Source organism: Meles meles, chromosome 1, assembly GCF_922984935.1.
Source record: "Meles meles chromosome 1, mMelMel3.1 paternal haplotype, whole genome shotgun sequence".
Classification (NCBI taxonomy): domain Eukaryota; kingdom Metazoa; phylum Chordata; class Mammalia; order Carnivora; family Mustelidae; genus Meles; species Meles meles.
The window spans coordinates 197,200,012-197,221,109 of record NC_060066.1 but is presented as its reverse complement, the minus strand read 5'-3'; the positions used below and the strand labels follow the sequence as shown (position 1 = coordinate 197,221,109).

General features: G+C 51.0%; 2 protein-coding genes across 2 annotated transcripts; one reads left to right on the top strand and one right to left on the bottom strand.

Annotated features, from left to right (window-relative positions):
* The first annotated feature begins 583 nt into the window (after positions 1–583).
* Positions 584–1,899, top strand: SFN (stratifin). Its single transcript, XM_046015012.1, has one exon. The coding sequence runs from the start codon at positions 672–674 to the stop codon at positions 1,416–1,418; it is 747 nt and encodes a 248-aa protein (XP_045870968.1). The 5' UTR covers positions 584–671; the 3' UTR covers positions 1,419–1,899.
* A 9,619-nt stretch (positions 1,900–11,518) lies between these two features.
* Positions 11,519–20,783, bottom strand: GPN2 (GPN-loop GTPase 2). Its single transcript, XM_046026575.1, has 5 exons — positions 20,218–20,783; positions 19,491–19,647; positions 16,950–17,110; positions 15,812–15,942; positions 11,519–12,359 (listed from the first exon to the last, which is right to left on the bottom strand). The coding sequence occupies exons 1-5, from the start codon at positions 20,626–20,628 to the stop codon at positions 12,287–12,289; spliced, it is 933 nt and encodes a 310-aa protein (XP_045882531.1). The 5' UTR covers positions 20,629–20,783; the 3' UTR covers positions 11,519–12,286.
* Between the last annotated feature and the right edge of the window lie 315 nt (positions 20,784–21,098).

Genomic DNA, 21,098 nt, shown 5'->3' with positions numbered 1-21,098 from the left:
TGAGCAAATCTCATCCCTCAGCATTCCCATCTCTAAAGTGGGAGTAATAGTCACAGTGCGGCCCATCTCACAGAGACATAGTAGGGATTAAATTCAATCATGGATGTGAAGGTGCTTGGGAAACTGCAGCCCTCCCTAAACATAATTATCTCACCTGAACCAAGGTGGGAAATGTACCTGGTAGGATTAAGAACCCGTCCTCTTGGGTGCACCTATCTTCATGGGCTCTAGCTAGGCTGAAGCAGCCAGTTGGTTGAAGCCATCCTTGGCCCCTGGAAGAACACCATGAAGGAGGATCTGATGTGAGAAACTGGGGCAGCTCTGTGGGCCTTCATGTAATCGAAGCCCTGAACAAGAGGGGGCAGCCTGGAGCCCGGAAAGGTGTCTGTGCAGGTGGGGCCAACGCCCTGCCGATTTCTCCCGCCGACTGCCCCTGTGACTCACCCCATAGCCCAGCCTTTTACCTTTAAGGAAGAGCCGGAAAGGGTGTGGGGAGAAAAGGAGACGGAGGCAGGTCCTGGGCCCCAGCCCCGCCCTCTGTCCCTCCCCACCCTCCTCTGGGGCCTGGCCATCCAGCCAAAAGGCAGGCAGAGAGCAGGGGAGGCTCAGAATCCGGCGTTGGTTTCAAGGCAGCCAGTTAGCCCGCCGCCTGTCTGTCTGTCACCAGAGCCATGGAGAGAGCCAGTCTGATCCAGAAGGCCAAGTTGGCAGAGCAGGCTGAACGCTATGAGGACATGGCAGCCTTCATGAAGAGCGCCGTGGAAAAGGGTGAGGAGCTATCCTGTGAAGAGCGAAACCTGCTGTCAGTGGCCTACAAGAATGTGGTGGGTGGCCAGAGGGCTGCCTGGAGGGTCCTGTCCAGTATCGAGCAGAAAGGCAACGAAGAGGGCTCGGAAGAGAAGGGCCCCGAGGTGCGAGAGTACCGGGAGAAGGTGGAGACTGAGCTCCGGGGCGTGTGTGACACGGTGCTGGGCCTGCTGGACACCCACCTCATCAAGGAGGCAGGTGATGCCGAAAGTCGGGTGTTCTACCTGAAAATGAAGGGCGACTACTACCGCTACCTGGCTGAGGTGGCCACAGGTGATGACAAGAAGCGCATCATTGACTCAGCCCGCTCGGCCTACCAGGAGGCCATGGACATCAGCAAGAAGGAGATGCCACCCACCAACCCCATCCGCCTGGGCCTGGCCCTGAACTTTTCAGTCTTCCACTATGAGATCGCCAACAGCCCCGAGGAGGCCATCTCACTGGCCAAGACCACCTTCGACGAGGCCATGGCTGACCTGCACACCCTCAGCGAGGACTCCTACAAAGACAGCACCCTCATCATGCAGCTGCTGCGAGACAACCTGACGCTGTGGACCGCCGACAACGCCGGGGAAGAGGCAGGCGAGGCTCCCGAGGAACCCCAGAGCTGAGCCAAGCCCGCCCCCTCCCTGCCGCGCCCTGCCCTCCCCAGCACCCCCACCGTGGCAGAGAGGACTAGTAGGGGTGGGAGGCCCGACCCCTGTCCCCGAACGCTCTGCACCCTGCTCATAAGAGCTCCAAGGAGAGGGACCAGCAGAGCTGAGGCCAGCTGGAGCCAGGGGGTCCTGCTCTGCCTGCAGCTGTGGGAGCTCCTCACCAGGGGTCAGCCCACCCACCCCTGCTCTCTGCACCCCTCCTCCAAACCCCACCGCCAACGGGGCCACCTCTAACCCCTCCTGCCTCCTTCCCACCCGTTTGCCTCGGAAACTTAGGAATTGAGGAGTGTCCCACCCTTGCGGCTGAGAGCTGGACTGTGTGGCAGATGAGAGACTGAGAGTGAGAGCGAGTGAGTGTATGACCCAGAATGACAGGGAAAGCATGTCTGCTGGGTGTGACCCTGTTTTCTCTCAATAAAGTTCCCCTGTGACACTCCTTCTGTCTCTTCCAGTTATTGGTGGAGGGATGGGACAGGGATTGGCTTATGATTTACGGAGACCTTGACTTTTGCTTCTGATTTAGGGCCCTGACCTCTCACGGGGCTGGCTCAGTGACCCACAGGCAAGACTTTAGAGCCAGTGACTCCAGGTGAGAGGCTGGGGGTGGGGGTCCAGCCCTCCCAGGGGGGCCCCTCACAAACTGGTCTGGACCCCGGAGGGTCAGGAGAGCGCCAAGGCGGCTCTGACGCTGCTCGGAAGGGGCTCAGGGCAGGAGGCCGAAGAGCCAGATCTGAGGGGACAGGAAAGCAGGGAGTGTCAGGTCCGTGCTGCAGGGAGCGGCAGGGAGCATCCCAGATCGGAAAACGAGGAAGAGTCCCATCAAGCGCTCCAGTCCGAGAGAAGGGGAGCACAATCTGGACAGGAGCATGACGCCGCCATTAAAAGCCCGTATCTGAAGAGAGGGGAATGCCCCCGCCCCAGCGTTCGGACGCGGGGACAAACTGAGAGCGGCACGCGAGGAGGAGCCGCGAGCTGGGTGGGAAGGGCCGCGGGGAGCGGAGGCCCCCCAAGCCAGCCCAGCTCGCCGCCTCCGCCCCCAGCCGCCAGCTCCGACACGCCGGGACCCTCTGCGGCCCTGCTCGCTCCCGCCTTCACCGCCTGGGGCTGGAGGCGGGCCCGAGGCCGATATCGTCCAGTCTCGGGAGAGAACTGCTCAGAGACCCGCCCCTGGAACCCGACGAGCCAATGGGGGAGAACGCGGCGGAACGCGCGGGGTGTGTCTTCCCTCCGACAGCCCCGCCTAGCCGGCGTCGCGACGCGCAGCGGGAGTGAGAGGTTGCTCGCGCAGTCAGCCAAGCCCGGGGGGCAGCGCTTTCCCGGTTTCACTCAGACAAGTTGCCACCCGTTCAGCCCGAGAGCTCCGCATCCACGGAGCAGCGGGACCGGGCGGGGTCGTGCGGCAAAAGGAGTCCCCGCCCTTTGAGTCATCTGCTCTGCTGGCGTTGCCCGGCCTGGGCAGGCGGGCAGGGTTGGCTGCCCGGCCACCAGTGCGTCCCCACTACCTTCAGGGAAGCCCTGAACCGATGGGCTTGGACTGTGTCCCCGACTGGCTCTGCGACCTTGGAAAAGCCATTAGAACCTTCCCTGGGTCTCAGGTTCCCCTTCAGTATCAAAGGGTTTGGGCGAAAGTCTGACAAAAACTGGGGTGTCAAAACTGCCTTGAGTTTGAATCCCAGCCCTCCTTGGTCAAGAAAGACTCTGCTTTTCGTTTGTACCCTCATTTGTAAAGTGGGGATTGAAAAACTGTACCTAAAGAGTTGCTGTGAAGTTTGAGAAAATAAATGTGTCTAAAGTAGTCCACAGTGCACGTTTAATACATGTTAGCTATTATTAAACCTTCCAGCATCAGTAGTCTAGGGTTGATCCGTTTCCGTACCAATTGTCAGGCCTGGTCCCGAGGAGTAGCTTTATTATTATTCTTTATTACTATTTTTTAAATTCAAGTTGTTTTTTTTGTTTTTTTTTAATTTGTTTATATGACAGAGATCACAAGTAGGCGGAGAGGCAGGCAGAGAGAGAAGAGGAAGCAGGCTCTCTGCCGAGCAAAGAGCCCAGTGCAGGGCTCGATTCCAGGACCTGAGCCCAAGGCAGAGAGGCTTTAACCCACTGAGCCACCCAGACACCGCGAGGAGTAGCTTTATTGCCAAAGCTGACCTGCATGCTCACTGGGCCACCAGAGGATACTGTCCAGACATCAAGTGGTCACTCCTCTACCTGGCAAGATGGGGGGAACTCAGTTCAGCCTCCTCAGGTTCCCCGGAGTCCAAGTCTGGTCACACCCATGGGACTGGAAATTGAAGGGCTCTTAGAGCTACTTCTACAGGGGAAGCTGGCAGGACCACTCTGCTGCCTTCCAGTCCCGGGTTTTCTCCTCTCTTTTCCTGGAAGGGTGTTGGTTTTCAAGTCAAGCAGGCAGAGACTCTGGGTTAGGGCAAGTGACTCTCCCTCAGCTCTGGAAGTGACCCATTTTCTCTTACCAGACAGGTCTGGTGACTTTCTCTTAATGGGTAGGTCCTGGGAAGAGATCTTCTTTCTTTTCTCTCACTCTCTGACTTTTGTCTATCCTACACCACTCATGGTTGCCCTATATGGGGAAAGAAATGAGCTACCCTAAGGTAATGTGTTGGCGTTGACAGATTCCAGAAGCAGATGCTGTGGATTGGAATATCACCAAATCAGATGGCTAGGTGTGAGCACCAGCTTCTGACCATGAAAGTCCCAGACCTTTTTGTTCATGACATAATCTCTTTAAAGCTTTCTTACCAGGGCGGAATCTCAATGAGTATCTCTTGCCATCTCTTCCTGACCTAAATTTGACATTTAAATTTTTTCAGTCCTACTGTTAATGGATACGGAATTTCTTTTGGGGTGATGCAATGTTCCAGATTCAAATAGTGTTGATATTGGCGCCTGGCTAGCTCAGTCCGAAGAGCGTACAACTCTTGATCTCGGAGTTGTGAGTTCAAGCCCCACATGGTGTGTAGAGATTACTTAAATAAATAATACATAAAAACTTAAAAAAAAAAACCAAAGTGTTGGTATTTGCACAACTTTGTGAATATACTAAAAACCACTAAACTGTACTATTGAGGAGGATGAATTTTTAAAATTTGATTTAGTTAATATATCCTGTATTATTAGTTTCAGGGGTAGAATTTAGTGATTCATCAGTTGCATATAACACGCAGTGCTCATTACATCAAATGCCCTCCTTCTTGCCCATCACCCCAGTGCCCCAACCTCCCCAGCCACCTCCCCTCCAACAAACCTTAGTTGGCTTCCTATAGTAAAGAGTTTTCTATGGTTTGCCTCGCTGTCTGTTTTTATATTATTTTATTTTTTCCTTCCCTTCCCCTATGTGCATCAGTTTTGTTTCTTAAATTTTACATATGAGTGAAATCCTATAGTATTTGTCTTTTGAGAGGGGTGAGTTTTATGGAATGTGCATTTTATCTGAGGTTAAGTGTTTTCTCCTAGAGTTTTCCAAATTCCAAAGCCAAATTCCAAATTTCCAAAGCCCATCTTCAGGTCAGAACATGACTAGCTGCCTCCCCTCTCCCTTTAACATGTATACAAAGCTTTTGGATATGCTATCCTACCAACTCCTTTCCTTTATAGAGGGACATTTATTCAGTTATGATTTCATATCTACTTGACTTCACCTCTGGGTTTGCAGCTATGTCCTGGGTCTATTTCTTTTTTTTTTTTTTTTTTTAAGATTTTATTTATTTATTTGACAGACAGATCACAAGTAGGCAGAGAGGCAGGCAGACAGAGAGAGAGGTGGAAGCAGGCTCCCTGCTGAGCAGAGAGCCCGATGCGGGGCTCGATCCCAGGACCTGAAGGCAGAGGCTTTAACCCACTGAGCCACCCAGGCGCCCTGGGTCCTGGGTCTATTTCTTAACTCTTCAGACAGCTTGCTAAAAATGGTAACTTTGTCTCATTGTTTTTCCTTTCTTCCTCCAGTGCCTTCAGCAAGGTTTTTGTGCAGGATGATGCTCGGAACTTAGTTTTATTTATTTTTTATTTGTATTTATTTTTAAAAATTTTGTTGTTGTTTTTAAAATAATCTCTATACCCAACGTGGGGCTAGAACTTAAAATCCTGAAATCAAGAGTCACATGCTCCACGGACTGAGCCAGCCAGGCGCACCTCGGAATTTAGTTTTAAACCATCCTCCCAAATGCCTGGAAACCCAGTGGAGTGCCAGGTCTTCTATTGTGGAAATGGAAATACAGCTGGTCTGGGATGAGGCAGGGCCATCTAGACAGAGATTCGAGATCACAAAGATTCAATAACTCCAGCCCTACCCTTCCTGTACTGCCAGAGTACCCGACCCCCCAGGAAATGAGGCTAAGGACTAGCAAAGATCTTCCTTTCCCAAGAAGTTGAGGGATATAGGAAAAATCTACAACCTATAATTTTCTGAAGAAGGTATCTACTCTTCTCACATATGTAGTTACTTCAGAGAGCAAAATGCAAATTGGCTGTCTAGAACCCCAGGAGTAGAAGATAAAGGGCAAGGCTTTGAACTAGGGAGGTCAAGTCACTGGGGTCAGGCAGGCCACAGTGGCTCCTTCCAGAAAAGCAAGACACTCCTACAGACACATGTCCAGTGTCCAAATGTCCAGTGCCTTTTTGAGAAAACCTAATTTTGGATGCTTGCATCGAGATTGCCCATCTGACCAACAGTGCCTCCTTCTTCCTAGAGAGTACAGTAGTAACAACGGCCGGAGTGACTGCCATGGGCCCGCCACTGTCAGACCTCGTCCTCACAGCAATACATAGTATCTTTGTTTTGCCTATGAAGAGACTGAGGCTCAGAGCGGCTAAATAACCCGATAACCAAGGTTATACAATTACTTACGTGTCTGGGGAGTGGAACGGGTCTAAATCCAAGGCCCATGATTCTTAAACTACAACAGCTGTTTCCAAATTGTTTTCAGAGGGTTCCCCATAAACTGCCACAGGGCAGGAGCCCAGCAGTCTGGGTTTCCCCTGTTCCCACACATTGGCTAAAATCGTCACACATATGTCTGTTTTGTATACTGGAGTTTCATGAGTTAAAAATAAGTTTGAAAAGAACCGCATGTCATGCTGCCCTGCTTGTGTCTTGGACTTTCTAAGAATCTAGACAGACTTTTTCATCGAACGCCACCCCAGGGCCCGGCAGAAAGGAATTGTCTCCAACGGGAAAAGACGGTGTAGGGGGCTAATTTCCTGGCACGTTCACCAAGTTAAACGTTCCTTCCCCTGGTTACATCCTTTGTTCCTTTCCAGTTCTTCGCCCTCTTCAGAGGGCTCCCCCAGCCCGCTGTCCTTACTGTGGGAGGGGTGAGGGGAGGGAGGCAGGTTTCTGCAGGGTAGGTGCGCTCCTCTCAGAACACCCCCCCCAGCCCCACCTACCCAGTGAGTCAGGAGCCAGGAATGTCTGTGGGGGCAGCAGACAGGTATGTGACCCTGGGGGTGTCAGAGGCTGATTCATCTCTCATCTCCACCCAATCTTCTCCTTACTGCTCTCTGGGAAATTTAACTCATTATCTGTCTAGAGATAAAAGAGGAAATTCCAGACTCTGAAAAGCGTGGAGTCTTCAATCTGTGGCTAGGTATAATACCGAATGCATCAGATTATGGCATTCAAGGAGTATTTGTTATAAGAGAAGAAGGAAGACACATCCCCTGGCTTTCTTCCCTCAAGTAAAGTTAACCTGATAGATCCTTGTCTGGCTGTAGAGGGGCCTGATCTTTAGCTCAGAATAGGCTACGTGACCGCAGGTATGACTGAAGAGTTGGGAGAGGGGTGCTTGGGTGGCTCAGTCAATTGTCTGCCTTGGGCTCAGGTCATGATCTCAGGGTCCCCGCTCAGTGGGGAGTCTGCTTCTCCCTCTCCCTCTGTGCCCTCCCCAAGTAAATAAATAAAATCTTAAAAGGAAAAAAAAACGTTGGGAGAAATCTTACCCATGTCCCAGTATTCCTTTTCCTCTGTTTCAATCATTCCACAAGGACTGTGAAGGCTTCGGGATTAATGTAAGGGGAAAGGTGGTAATCCAGTGTGATGGGGAGCACGAGGGAACATTTCTTTTTTCCTTTTTTTTTTAAATTAACATATAATGTATTATTAGTCCTAGGGGTACAGGTCTGTGAATCGCCAGGTTTACACACTTCACAACACTCACCATAGCACATACCCTCCCCAAACAAGGGAACATTTCTTTTTTTTTTTTTTTTAAAGATTTTATTTATTTGACAGAGAGAGATCACAAGCAGATAGAGAGGCAGGCAGAGGGAGCGAGAGGGAAGCAGGCTCCCTGCTGAGCAGAGAGCCCGATGCGGGACTTGATCCCAGGACTCCGAGATCATGACCTGAGCCGAAGGCAGCGGCTTAACCCACTGAGATACCCAGGCGCCCAAGGGAACATTTTTTTTTTTTTAAATTTTATTTTATTTTATTTATTTGACAGAGAGAGAGATCACAAGTAGGCAGAGAGGCAGGCAGAGAGAGGAGGAAGAAGGCTCCCTGCGGAGCAGAGAGCCCGACATGGGGCTCGATCCCAGGACCCTGAGATCATGACCCGAGCCGAAGGCAGCGGCCCAACCCACTGAGCCACCCAGGCGCCCCCAAGGGAACATTTCTTGATGTTGTATTTGCACAGCAAGCAGACAGCCCGCCCCCCCCCCCCACTCATACACATACACACGCACACATCCTCCAATGTCCGAATATCTGGTGTGTTTTGGGGAAAACTTGATTTCAGATTCTTGAAGCAAGATAGCTGCAGATTTATTTAGAATGGCTTTGTAGGAGTCTCTCATTTCGTACAACTACTTCAAGGTCTTGGATGGAAAAAGTAATTGAAGCTTTGCTATGTATTCTGGTCCAGAAGATTTTACCAGTACTCATATTTTCTCACCTCATTTGGGCTCCAAATCCCCAGCTCGTCCCCTCATAGCTCCTCAGTCTTAGGCCACCTGGATATCTGGGGCCATCTGAAGTTGGATCCTTGGCTGGAAATGAAGGACACAATGGCCTGGAAATGAGGTGTATGCTTTCCCCTGCCCTCAGCAGGCCTGATGCCATCGAAGTATGAGCTAATCCAGACTCTTCCTTCTAAAGGCTAGGTGAGCACTCAACAGCCAGGGAGGAGAGAGGAAAAAAGTGAAGGAAAAGGAGTAGGAGCTACTCAGCCTGCTAGAGAATTTCTCTCTAGGATTCTAGGGTAGCTGAGCTTCTCTATTGCTTTCAAAAATTTCAAGAACAGGGTGGATCTTAGTAGTGGTAGGATGGGTCAGCCATCACTTCCCTCCCCTTCTCGATAGCCCTGGGAAAGGAGAATCTCTGAGGTAGACCTTCCCACAGACTCTAATGGGATCAGGCTTCCTTTCTCAGCCAACTGTGGGTAAGCATTTTGCTAGTTCAGAAACAGCTGAGAGCAGACCGGCTGTGCTTCAGCTCTGTGGGTTTTAGGGCGTCACTCTCACTCCTAAGCCTCTTTGTCTGCGCTGGAAACCTGTCCAATTAGCTGTGACCTCTGATAAGTTCCAAATAGTATCTTTTAATTTTCTTTGAGGGGGGTCCCCCACTTCTTTAAATAACTTTTTATAAACAATTTCAAAGTAAACCTTTAACCACTCATATAAATGGAAATGCACATATCCTAATATCAGTAGTTAGCAGAGATGACCAAGAAGGTCCCTTCTAAGGCACTCAGAGATGGTTTCCTCCCTCCAGAAGTTGGTCATGATTGCCAAGTGAGGTCTGGAAGTGAGAAGAGCACTTTCAGGCAATGCCTGGAAGATGTACAGTGCTGCTTTTCTGGAAGGCATTTTGGCATTATGAATCTGGAACCTGGGAAACATCACCTGTTTCATTTCTAGGACTTAATCATAAGCTAGAAATCAGAGACTCAAAGATTTGAGCACAAAGATGTAATCACAGCACTATTAACAAGAGCAAAAAACTGGTAATCTGGATGGTGAACGTCATAGCCTCACCATGAAATACTATCATAGAGACATTTAAAGGGTCTTTATGTTTTTTATTTTTTTAAATATTTTATTTATTTATTTGACAGAGATCACAAGTAGGCAGAGAGGCAGACAGAGACAGAGGGGGAGGCAGGCTCCCTGCCGAGCAGAGAGCCTGATGCTGGGCTCGATCCCAGGACCCTGGGATCATGACCTGAGCCGAAGGCAGAGGCTTTAATACACTGAGCCACCCAGGCGCCCCATCTTTATGTTTTCAATTGCACAAAATAGGGTTAACTAAAAAAGCAGGTTACAAAGTAGAATATATTCCCGTCACACAAATGCTATAGCTATCCCTCTGCACGTACAAAAAAGACCAAAAGTAAAACACAAAATACATTAAACATTTGAATAGAAAATTTATTATCGATTACAAGTATTTTTTATTATTCATATGTTATGGGATTATGGGTGACTTCTTTTCATTTCCCAAGTTTTTTACTTTTCTATCCGGGAAGAAAAAAAAAAGAAATCTCAAGAAAGGTTGCCCCCTGCCAGCCATATCGCAGGACTGTCTTTCTCGTGCCCGTTTCACGCTGAGACAGACCCAGGTGTTTCTTCTTTTCCGCATTGTGCTGTCCCCTCCCCAGCATGGCAGAAAATCATTTTGCCATCCGTAGAGGGTGAACAGAGGTCCATTTACTGGAGGAGAAAAAAGCCTTGCTGTCACACCAAGGCCTGAAAATTAAGTTTTGGATGACTTCCATCTTCCCCACTTCAAGACTACGGCAAATACACGCTGAGAGAGCTTGGCTACTAGGCCATAAAGTTCAAATGACACCTTCCTTCCAGCTGGCTTGCTTTGGTGAGAGCCAAGGTGATGGGGTGAGCGTCAGAAACTCTGACCACAGCTCTTGGTACTATGTTCAAAAACAGCACGCACCCTCTCAGCCTACCTGATGAGGGATCTGTCCAGCAACCTGGGCGTCAGGATTCCTGGGCTCTAGGCCCCACTGGTGACTCAGTCGTCTCCAGGCTGTGCCTCCTGGCCTCAGTTTCCCTGGCTTGCTCTGTTGGTACTCCCCACCTACTGCAGGGTGTTAATAGGGGTGTGGTGCTTTGAACTTCTCAGATGAAAGAGGCTGGGGAAGCAGCACCTAGTTATTATCCCCTATCCGGCCGAGCGTGGGAGTGGAGGTCGCCTGCTTTCATACATATCCAGCTGGAGGAGCGTCCTCACGCCCCTCACTCTTCTGCCTTCTGCTGTCTAATGCCCCTTCGGAACAGATTTTCCCAAGTCGAATTCTCCAGTCGCCCAAACCACCGGTGACCTAGCATTCCCTTGATTGCTGATTCAGTAATACTCTACAGGTGTTTAAATTCTGTCTCCTGATGGGCTACAGGTCCTGTGGGAGAAGGGCTGTGGCTTTTCACTATTTAGAATTCACAATTAAGTCAGCGAAGTGAACCATGAGACAGGCTGACCGAAGTTCAAACTCCTTATCTGTTTTCTCACTGTCAGATGAGGCTTCCTAATACTCTGTCTTGTCTCAATCTCCAGGAGTTGCTGTGAGAGCCCCATGAGAAGCATGTGTGTGGAAACACTTTGTAAAATGCCAAGCCCTTCTCGCGTGTTAACAGGACCAACTGTCTGCAAATACGACTTCTGGCACAACCACCATCTGTCCCCTGCTGCCTCCACGCTGTGGCTGCAAAAAAAAAAAAAAGGGCCTGGGATGCCACCTATTGGTCGAAAGTATGAACTGCACTCAACCAGTTACAAGAGCAAAAAAGCAAACTACTGTTTCAACTCCAAAGCCATGTTCATTTTTGCCACACTCCTCACGATGTCATGTTATATACTTAACATTTTTCTTTTTTTTTTTTTTTTTTTTAAAGATTTTATTTATTTATTTGACAGAGAGAGGTCATAATAGACAGAGAGGCAGGCAGAGAGAGAGAGAGGGAAGCAGGCTCCCTGCTGAGCAGAGAGCCCGATGCGGGACTCGATCCCAGGACCCCGAGATCATGACCTGAGCCGAAGGCAGCGGCTTAACCCACTGAGCCACCCAGGCGCCCCTTTAACATTTTTCTTTAAATAACTCACTTTTTATATACAATTTCAAAGTAAACCTTTAATCACTCGAACAAATGGAAAACTAGTTAACACCTGCCAAAAAGGAACACAACCGTAAAATAAATACCATGAAGACAAAACGTTCAGATCTGCCAGAAGCGTTGCCCGTGAAAGCTCAAGCTCAAGTCTCACTGCTAAAACCAACTATTAACAAAATCGCACAACCTGAGTCCGCGTGTCAGGCCTCTAGCACAGTCTGCCCCGTATAAAGAAATGACTCTGAGGAAAGGTGGCATTCCCTCGTTCTGCCTCAGCTCTCTGGGCCTGGATGGTTGGAGAAAGTTTAGAAGTTTCAAAAAGTAGAAGATAGGGGCGCCTGGGTGGCTCAGTGGGTTAAAGCCTCTGCCTTTCGCTCAGGTCATGATCCCAGGGTCCTGGGATCGAGCCCCGCGTTGGGCTCTCTGCTTGGCAGGGAGCCTGCTTCCTCCTCTCTCTCTGCCTGCCTCTCTCCCTACTTAAGATCTCTATTTGTCAAATAAATAAAATCTTTAAAAAAAAAAAAAAGTAGAAAATAAACTCTTGTATTTGCAGCATGTTCCATCACAGCCCAAGTGGGGCCAGCACCAAATTCCTGGCAACAGCCCCGAGAGCTCATGACCACCAAGGGGTGGTGGGTGCTCGGTTCTAGCTTGGAAGATCGCTCTCAGCTCTGCAGTCCGCTGAGCTATCCGCTGTCATGTTCTCTGGCGCAGGGTTATGCCTCTTGACCTCCAGCTTGCTGCTACAGCTGCATGGCTTCCTGCTCCACGGACTGGTCAGAGGGTGCCAAGTACTTCTCCTGGATGCCCAGGGTACTGAGGGAGGCTGAGTCAAGGCTGGTAGTGCGGGGAAGGACACGAACTGGTCGGGGCAGGATCTGACCTCTATGGGTGCTGGCTCTCCAACCCCGTCTGGCAAGGGGCTCCCACCCCTCTCCCTTTCTCGCCCTGATAGCTCCAGGGCTGGGTCTAAGAAGTCCTTCGAGGGGCACCTGGGTGGCTCAGTGGGTTAAAGCCTCTGCCTTCGGCTCAGGTCATGATCCCAGGGTCCTGGGATCGAGCCCTGCATCGGGATCTCTGCTCCGCGGGGAGCCTGCTTCCTCCTCTCTCTCTGCCTGCCTCTCTGCCTAGTTGTGATTTCTCTCTGTCAAATAAATAAAATATTTAAAAAAAAAAAAAAAAGCCCTTCGAAACATCCAGACCCAAATGCTCCTGTATTTGCCTCTTCCCCACATCACTGAGGCTCAGAGGACCAGAGAGCATGAACCCTCCGGCTGTGTTAAGGCATGTGCTCTCTAGCCAGACCACTGGGGGTTTAAATCCTGATTTTGCCACTTCCTCTCTTCTCGTCCATAAAATGGAGTTGCTGTGAGGATCAAATGAGACAATGAATACAAAGTGCCTAGTATGGCGCCTGGCACACAGCACAGCTTAGTAAGGGTTTCTGACTTCTCTTCTGCTGTGGGAGGAAACTCAGGGAGTGCAAAGATGACAACGAATTTCTGCTTGGACTATTGGGTACCTTCTACCTCTCTCTGGGACAGCGGGGAAGTGGAGCGGGAAGGCTACAAATCAGAGTCACAAAGGGAAAGACTGTAACACTGCTGAGGACGCCCTGGAAGGCTGGCCGGCCTGAGGTCTGGGTGTGCGTCTGAGCAGGAGATGGCTGTTGGCCGTGCTAGGCTGGCTCACCATGGCTTTTCTACTAGATGACTCCAATGTCAGAAACGTAGGTTCTCCAACCGGGGAGACCAAGGTTTGAACTGTTCTTCCAACACATTCAGGGACAAGGCCTTGTACCTGTCACTCTCAGAGCCCCAACTGCCTCATCTGTAAGAAGGGACTGAATGAGGGGCGCCTGGGTGGCTCAGTCAGTTAAGTGTCTGCCTTGGGCTCAGGTCATGATCGCAGGGTTCTGGGATCAAGCCCTGCATCAGGCTCTCTGCTCAGCAGTGAGTCTGTTTTTCCCTCTTCCTCTCCTCCTCTGCCTGCTTGTTCTTTTTCAAATAAGTAAAATCTTAAAAAGGGGGGTGCTTGATGAGGTTTAAACGAGATCCTACAAGCAGGGTACGTAGTGCACTGACTGAATGATGTTCAGGATATTGTCTTTCTCTCCCCTCTCTTATGGATCCAGCCATCAAAATCCATCTCACTGCTACTCAAACTGACCTGCAACCTGCGCCCCTTCCCCTTCGCTTTTCCTCAGGAGGTGATGCCATGTTCCTGTGTGAGTCGTCCCTGAGGATCACTCAGGATGAGTGGAATCCGTCCTGCTTGACAGCACAATAATCTGAAACCTGCCTTGTCACCAACCCGTAGTCCACGTTCCTGAGCAGGGCTCACAAAAACCTGCATCTGTCTGCCCACCTGTCCGGCCCAATCTCTGCTTCCAGCCAAAGCCCCGTCCTGCCCACGAGTCACGCTGTTCTACTTGCAACTCCCCAGACATACCTCACCCCTGAACCGCCAGGCCTTTGTATCTACTGTTCTCTCTGCCTTGAATTCCCTTTCCCTCTTTGTCAGCCGGGCTAACCCTCACCTGAAGACAACGCAGCTCATGGGCCGCCCCCCCCACGAAGCCTTTCTTTACCTACACCTAACCCACTCCTTGGCAGAGCGGACTTTCCCCTCCTCTATACCAGTCCTTAATCATCTTATACATCGGGTGAAGTTGAACCTTAAGAGGATTAGGAGAGGGGGAGAATCTAAAATCAGCACAAATGTATATGGTTAAAAAATAGCCTTGAGGGGCGCCTGGGTAGCTCAGTGGGTTAAGCCTCTGCCTTCGGCTCAGGTCATGATCCCAGGGTCCTGGGATCAAGTCCCGCATGGGGCTCTCTGCTTTGGCGGGGAGCCTGCTTCCCCCCCAACTCTCTCTCTGCCTGCCTCTCTGCCTATTTGTGGTCTCTGTCTGTCAAATAAATAAAATCTTAAAAAAAAAAAAGAAAGAAAAAAAATAGCCTTGAAAATTCCTTAAATCGCCTATAAAAAAGTATACAGTTCTATAAATAGAATCCCGCACGATAACACGTACGAATGCAGAAAGTAATGCATCGTGTGCAAAATCTCACGCCACTACTGGAACGGCCCCTTCTCTTTCTTGCTGAGCATACGCAGCTGCACTTGCCGACTGTAACTGCAAGTGTGAAGCAGCAACGCAGCCCCTTCCTGGAGCCCTACACACTCTACTGCCACCATTGATATGTGTCTGTTTCCCTGGGAGCCTGGTCTCCCACCTGTGAAGGGGCCTGCCACAGATCCCTTAAGTACTGGCTGGCATTCTCTTCCTCCATGCCCAGGACTCTGGAGCCCCCCTTGTCACCAGCATGCCATGTAGGTGTCAAATGTCTGAAACTATCCTAGCTGGCCTCCATTTCCCTGTCCTGCCTCCCACATGGCCTCATGACCTGACAGGCACCTACACATGACATTAGCTGCACTCCAATGGTCACTAATACAGCTCTAGTTCTGAAGGTCCAGCTGCCTCCCAGACAGCTCTGGCCGTCCTCATGGTCCCCTCCAACATAGCCCATGGGCCAGGGCCCATCCCTTCCACCCATGTGACAAACCTACCCTTTCCTCACCTCGGGGCCAACACAACCACCTGTACCACTGTATCAGCTGGAAACCTGTGAGTCGAACCTCCATTCATCCCATAACCATCCGGTCGCCAACTCTGGTAGCCCATCTCCCTTTATCCATTTCACACCCATCTTTCCATTCTCACCACTCATGTTTCATCTATTCTCAACTACACACTGAACATTTTCCTGCCCCCACTCACATCCCTTCAATGCAATTTCTGCACTTGGAATGACTTTTAAAAAATGTACGCCCGATCATATCACACTGTGCGGTCCTATGATGCTGGTTCCCACGGCCCTCCCACGAACTGATGTCCACACTCCTTGGCAGGGCACGCAAGCCCCCCGCTGCCAGCCCACTACTGCTCCTGCACACCTACATCCCGCTGTCCCTTTCCCAGTCAGGACGCCAAGGACACTGAGGCCCTCGCATCTCTCCCAAACGACCACTGCCCTTTCTTTTCTCGGCATCTGTACTTCCTGTTCCTTCTAATCAATCTATCCTCCCTTATCCTCAGGTACAAGCAATACTGAAGCCTAAGGGACCAGCCTTTGCACTTAAGAGACAGTCACCAGGGAGCCCAAATGGTCACCATGAATCAGTCATCGACAGGATAGATGTGGCCATTCCTGAGCCCCAAGTCTCCCCCTGGCTGTGGCTAAGAGTCTACAGAGCAAGGATACGAGGAGAAATGGAAGTCGGCTCCCATGGCAGCAGACATCATGGCCTCTAGGCTTCGCTGTTCTTGCACCCCGAAGCAGTAGCCATTGGCTTTATCCACAGCCTGCAGGACCCGCTGGATACTCTCCTTGTCCTGGCCAGGGAAGGGAGAGACAGCTCTGTGAGTGAAACAGGTGTGTGGAACTAAGGCCGTACCAAACCGCCTGCGGTCCCCAAACACCCCCCTTGACCTTGATCACGAAGCCTCTGGACATGCGGCTCCTGCGCCTGGAGTAGCTTTCCATGTCCCCAGAGCCCTGGCTACATCCAAGCTTTCCTGTCCACCAGCCCACCCAAATCGGAACAGGTAAGCTCCTCTCTGCACACCCACGGTCCCCTGGGGCTACCCTCTTAGAGCTCTGATCCTACCAGCTTACTACACAAGTTATTAACTCATCTGCCTCCCCTCTTCGACTTTGTACCCCATGAGATCAGGGACTTATTTACTGAGGTAATCCTTGGTGCCTGGCACAGTCCTTAGCTAACCGTAGGCACCCAATAAATACATATATGACTGATTTGCTCATGCTCAGAATAGTGATACGAACCGTCCATACATCACATGTTGGGAAGGAGAGATGAAAATAATGCACGTATGAGTCGTCAGCACAATGACAGAAAGCGCTCAGTAAGGGATAGTTGTTAGGACTAATATTGTACGCCTCACTTTCTCATTTTAGAGGAGAAAAATTGTGGCATTAAGTAGGGAAGAGACAAGCTCACTCAAGTCCACACACAGGGGCTGGGCACTACTTGGTAAAGTCAACAGGCAGTTGCCCATCCTGAAGGAGGCTGAGAGACCTGTCTTTGGCCTTGGTCACCTCCCTCGCTGACGATTTTCTGAAATCACCCATTTTCGCACAAATGAGGGAACATGTGTTCAGAGAACCCAGCAATACAGAATCGACAGGGCCGAACTCTGGTCCACCCTCTTCATTGGAATCCTGCCCATGAGAGTTACTGGTCATAAAACCAAGGGGACTGAATGACAGTTAGACCCAGGATAAAGACCACTGTCCAAGCCTCCTGTTCCCCTGGGGTGATGAGACCCCAGGCACTGCCAGAGCCCAGGCGATGGCTACGCCTCTTAGTCCCCAGTACCTGAATGTTGAGAGCAATGAAGGAGACCAGACTGTAGTCTTCAATGAGCTGCACGAGTTTCTCGTTGAGCTGACGGTAGTGGCGGAAGAAAGGGTCAGAAGCCAGGTGGTCGAGCAGGTAGGAGAGGTCCAGGACCTCTGTGTAGTAGTCCAGGTTGAAAGCTAAGGAGAGAAATTGGGTGTTCAGGAGCAGCTGACATAAGGCTAAAAGATGCGAGGACAGGGACCATATTTCCTTTCTTTTTTCCTTTTGTCTTCATTCACTCATTCATTCATTCCTTCAGGCATTCAACAAATATTTGTTGAGGCAGTGAAATGAGCTTACTCGGAAGAAAATACTTGGTTTACCCATAGGCTCTGTCACTTCCTAGCTAGATGGGACGCTGCGAGGATTAAATGCTCTAAGTCCCAGTGTCTGGTACACACAAGCACTTGGTCCATGGTAATAACAGGACTGAATGTGTCCCAAGCACAGTGCTGGGTCCCTGCCACATGGCGCTCACGGTCAGGCAGTCACACCCCCAGGAGCCGGCACATGCACCGTAAGGATTCGCCGGGCACTTCTGGTATAAATCACTTTCCCTTTCTGGGCCACCTCCTTCTGAATGTAAAATGAGGATACCAGACTAGATGACTCCAAGTTCTAGGAATGCAAACTTCCTCTAAGAGAAGGAAAGCAGGCCTCCCTGCACTGTCCATTTCTGTTGGAAAACTCGAGCACTTGGATTACTCAACAGGTTTGTCCCAGAACGAGGCGAGGCAATCAGGCTGTTGGATTGACTGACTCACTCCCTACACCCAACATGGGGCTCAAACTCACAATCCCAAGATCAAGAGTCACATGCTCCCCCAGCTGAGCCAGCCCGGCGCCCCTCTATCTCCTGTTTTCTAACCAGAAACTGTCACCCCTCTGCCTGCAAGGACCAATGTCCTGGGCAGTCCGACAAACTTCCTGGATTGCCTGACAGGTACGTTCTTCCCCAGGAATTAAGCAATTTGGAGCCAGGGGCACCTGGGTTTGGATTTCATCTCAGCTAACATACTAGCTGTGCGACTGACCTTGGGCTCTTCATATAATGTCTCTGGGCCTCAATGGCCTCATCTGATTTGCACATCAGTCTCTTACAAGGATGATGGGCAAGAATCAGAGGTAGAAAGGTCAAGGACCACCACGTAGCCATCTGGGCTGGAGGCCAGGAAGGTGGCTGGGGAGAGGGGCTTGGGAAGAATGCAAATCTAGGCATAGATAAAATGGGGCTTCAGGGCTCACCAAGAGATGGACCAGGACTCTGCGCTGAGGCAGGCCCTCCAAGGTGCTGGCATCCCTCCATGCCCTGACTGACAACCAGCGGGCCTCCCGGGACAACGCCCTGACATGTCATGATCCTAACAACCTTTCTTCCTGTTCACCGCTTGTCATTTCAGCTTTTCTTCTCCAGGTTCCTTTGTGGCTGGAGATGCTATTTAGGGAACTGAAGCCCCCAGCTCAGCACACTAATTTTGCAGGGAAAAAGTGGTGGCCATAAGGCCCCTAGGCAACTCCCCTGCCTCCCGCTTCTCCCTCAGTCTTTCCCACCCTGATAAAGGCACCTCTGTCTGTCCACTGGCTCAGAGAGAAACCTGACAGTCATCCTTAATTCCTTGGTCTCCATGTTCCAGCCACCAGGAAACCCTGTTTCTTTCTTTTTTTTTTTAAAGATTTTATTTATTTATTTGACAGAGAGAAACACAGTGAGAGAGAGAACACAGGCAGGGGGAGTGGGAGAGGGAGAAGCAGGTTTCCCACTGAGCAGGGAGCCCAATGTGGGGCTCGATCCCAGGACCCTGGGATGGGACCTGAGCTGAAAACAGATGCCCAATGACTGAGCCACCCAAGTCCCCCTAAATCCTATTTCTTGAGTGAGTTTTGGATCGATCTACTTCTCTCCATTCCCACTACCACTGTTTAGACTGCTGCAAAAACCTCAAGGATCTCTGTTTGCATTCTTGCCCATTTCAATTCATTCTCCACAGAACAGCCAAAATGACGTTCTTAGTTCATGTGATTTGCTTACTTGATATTCATCAATGAGTTTCCCTGTGTTTCCGCAGTATAGGTTCTGGCCCCTGTCCACCTCTCTGACCTCATTTCCCACCACCCGTCCCTGATTACTACCTCACTACCCTGAGTTTCCCCTCTTTGCCCTCTACTTTTTCCGTTAACACAAACAGTTCTTTTCCTAAGGTTTGGTCCCTCCACCTAGAACAGTCTTGCCTTGGCAGGCTCCTTCACACCATTCGGGTCTCAGCTCAGGTAGCGCTGCTCACTCCCTTCACTGCCAACCACTCATTTTAATTCCTTTGCAGTATCATCTACTATATAGCTCTCTTGTCCCCAAAACCCAGAATAATCTCTGGCCCAGAGTGGCACAAAATGAACAGGCAGGAATCAGGACCTGCCTATGGCTATGATAACTAAGCCACGCATGGTCCCTGGAGGCAGTTCTCGTCAGCTATCTGTTTCACTCCTGACACCCTGCCTGTCCAGAAGAGGAGCTCTCACCCAGCTTCCCATAGTGCTCAATGAGGTCCATCTTGGAGAGGAGGTTGACATGGGGCAGCTCCACATGCAGCATGGTGGCCAGAGATGTACACAGTACGGAGATGAACTTGGCCGGGTCTGTGCAGTAATGAGAATCCACCAGGTGAACAGCAGTCAGCTGGAAAAAGAGGAAGAGACAGAGTGAAAGGCCTGGTGAAGCAGGAAACATCAGGGCCTATGCCTTTCCCCAAAGGCTGTGGACTCCTGAGGACAGTGCAAGCCTTCCCCATCGGTGTCCTCCTGCTTCAGCTTCATTCTCATAGCGACACTCATTTCCTTCTGCCAGGAGATAAGGACCATTTTTCCTTACAAGATGCCTTGCACTGTGCCTCCCAGTGGGCAACTGGCTCAATTCTGATTGCACCTGACTCTATTTACTTTTGCCCAGCAAGTTACAACAACAATCACCATACTGCTTTCTACATAATGCCTTCCACACTTCTAATAATCCCAAGTTGGGTACTAGCACATCCATTCTGCAGATGAGAAAACTGAGGTTCAGAGAAAGAAACTGACTTACCCAGGTCCACACAGCGAGTCAGTGGCAGAGCCTGAATTCGAACTCACACCAGTTTTACTCCAAAGCAACTCGGCCCCTACCTCGCTGTGTGACACGGGGGCGTGGCATCTGTCCTCCCTGTCTCAGTTCCTCCATCTGCAAAAGGAGCCTGCTCTACCCAAGACGCACCCTGAGGTCCCACTGCGCCATCTGGGAGAAGATGCTGCGCAGGGCGCCGTGGTGCGTGCAGAGCTCCACCTGGCCCGGGCAGTCGAAGAGGAAGTAGTGGCCGCGGAGGGGATCTAGCTTGGCACGCAGCCAGTCCAGGTTGGCCTCCAGGTACTCCATGCAGTAGAGCAGGCCGCCGTTGGGCCCCAGCCTCAGCGCTTCCATCACGTCGCCCAGCCCCACCAGCTCGCCCACGTCCACGGCGCACTCGTACGGCAGCCCCTCGTTGGCTGGGTCCAGGTTCACCACCGCCACGCGCCGGCCCAGCGCGCGCAGGAACTCACTCATGCCCAGGCAGTACGTGGTCTTCCCAGAGCCGGGCGGGCCGATCACCGCCTGCCCAAAGGCCGTGGTCGGGGCGGCCCCCGCCATGGGCGCCACGCTGGCCCGTGCGGGGCAGATAAGCTCGGCAGAGACACAAGCCGAAGAAGACGGGATCCCCGGAGTGCACTTCGATGGGGGTCGGCGTAGATCCCCGGAGGAAGTGCGGGTACCCGCGCAGTGAAAGGGGACCAATGGCCCGGTACTAACCGGACTAGCACCCGACTTCCGGACGACGTCGGAAACGGCGGGGCCCGGAGAGGAAGTCCCGCCCCCCGACGTTGACGCAACTTGGCGTCTCGGGGCGTGGCGACGCGGAGCATTTCTTTTTTCTTTTTTTTTTTTTAATTTTTTTAAAGATTTTATTTATTTACTTGACAGATAGAGATCTCAAGTAGGGAGAGAGGCAGGCAGAGAGAGAGAGAGAGGAGGAAGCAGGCTCCCTGCCAAGCAGAGAGCCCGATGCGGGGCTCGATCCCAGAAGTCTGGGATCATGACCTGAGTGAAAGGCAGAGGCTTTA

What these genes read in the sequence shown, in the direction of transcription:
- SFN (XM_046015012.1), top strand. Translation starts at nt 672, where the DNA reads ATGGAGAGAGCCAGTCTGATCCAGAAGGCCAAGTTGGCAGAGCAGGCT.
- GPN2 (XM_046026575.1), bottom strand. Translation starts at nt 20,628, where the DNA reads ATGGCGGGGGCCGCCCCGACCACGGCCTTTGGGCAGGCGGTGATCGGC. An exon ending in TGGCGCAGTGGGACCTCAGG is followed by an intron (nt 19,648 to 20,217) that starts GTGCGTCTTGGG and finishes CTCTTTTTCCAG; the next exon opens with CTGACTGCTGTTCACCTGGT. An exon ending in TCATTGCTCTCAACATTCAG is followed by an intron (nt 15,943 to 16,949) that starts GTACTGGGGACT and finishes TTCCCTGGCCAG; the next exon opens with GACAAGGAGAGTATCCAGCG.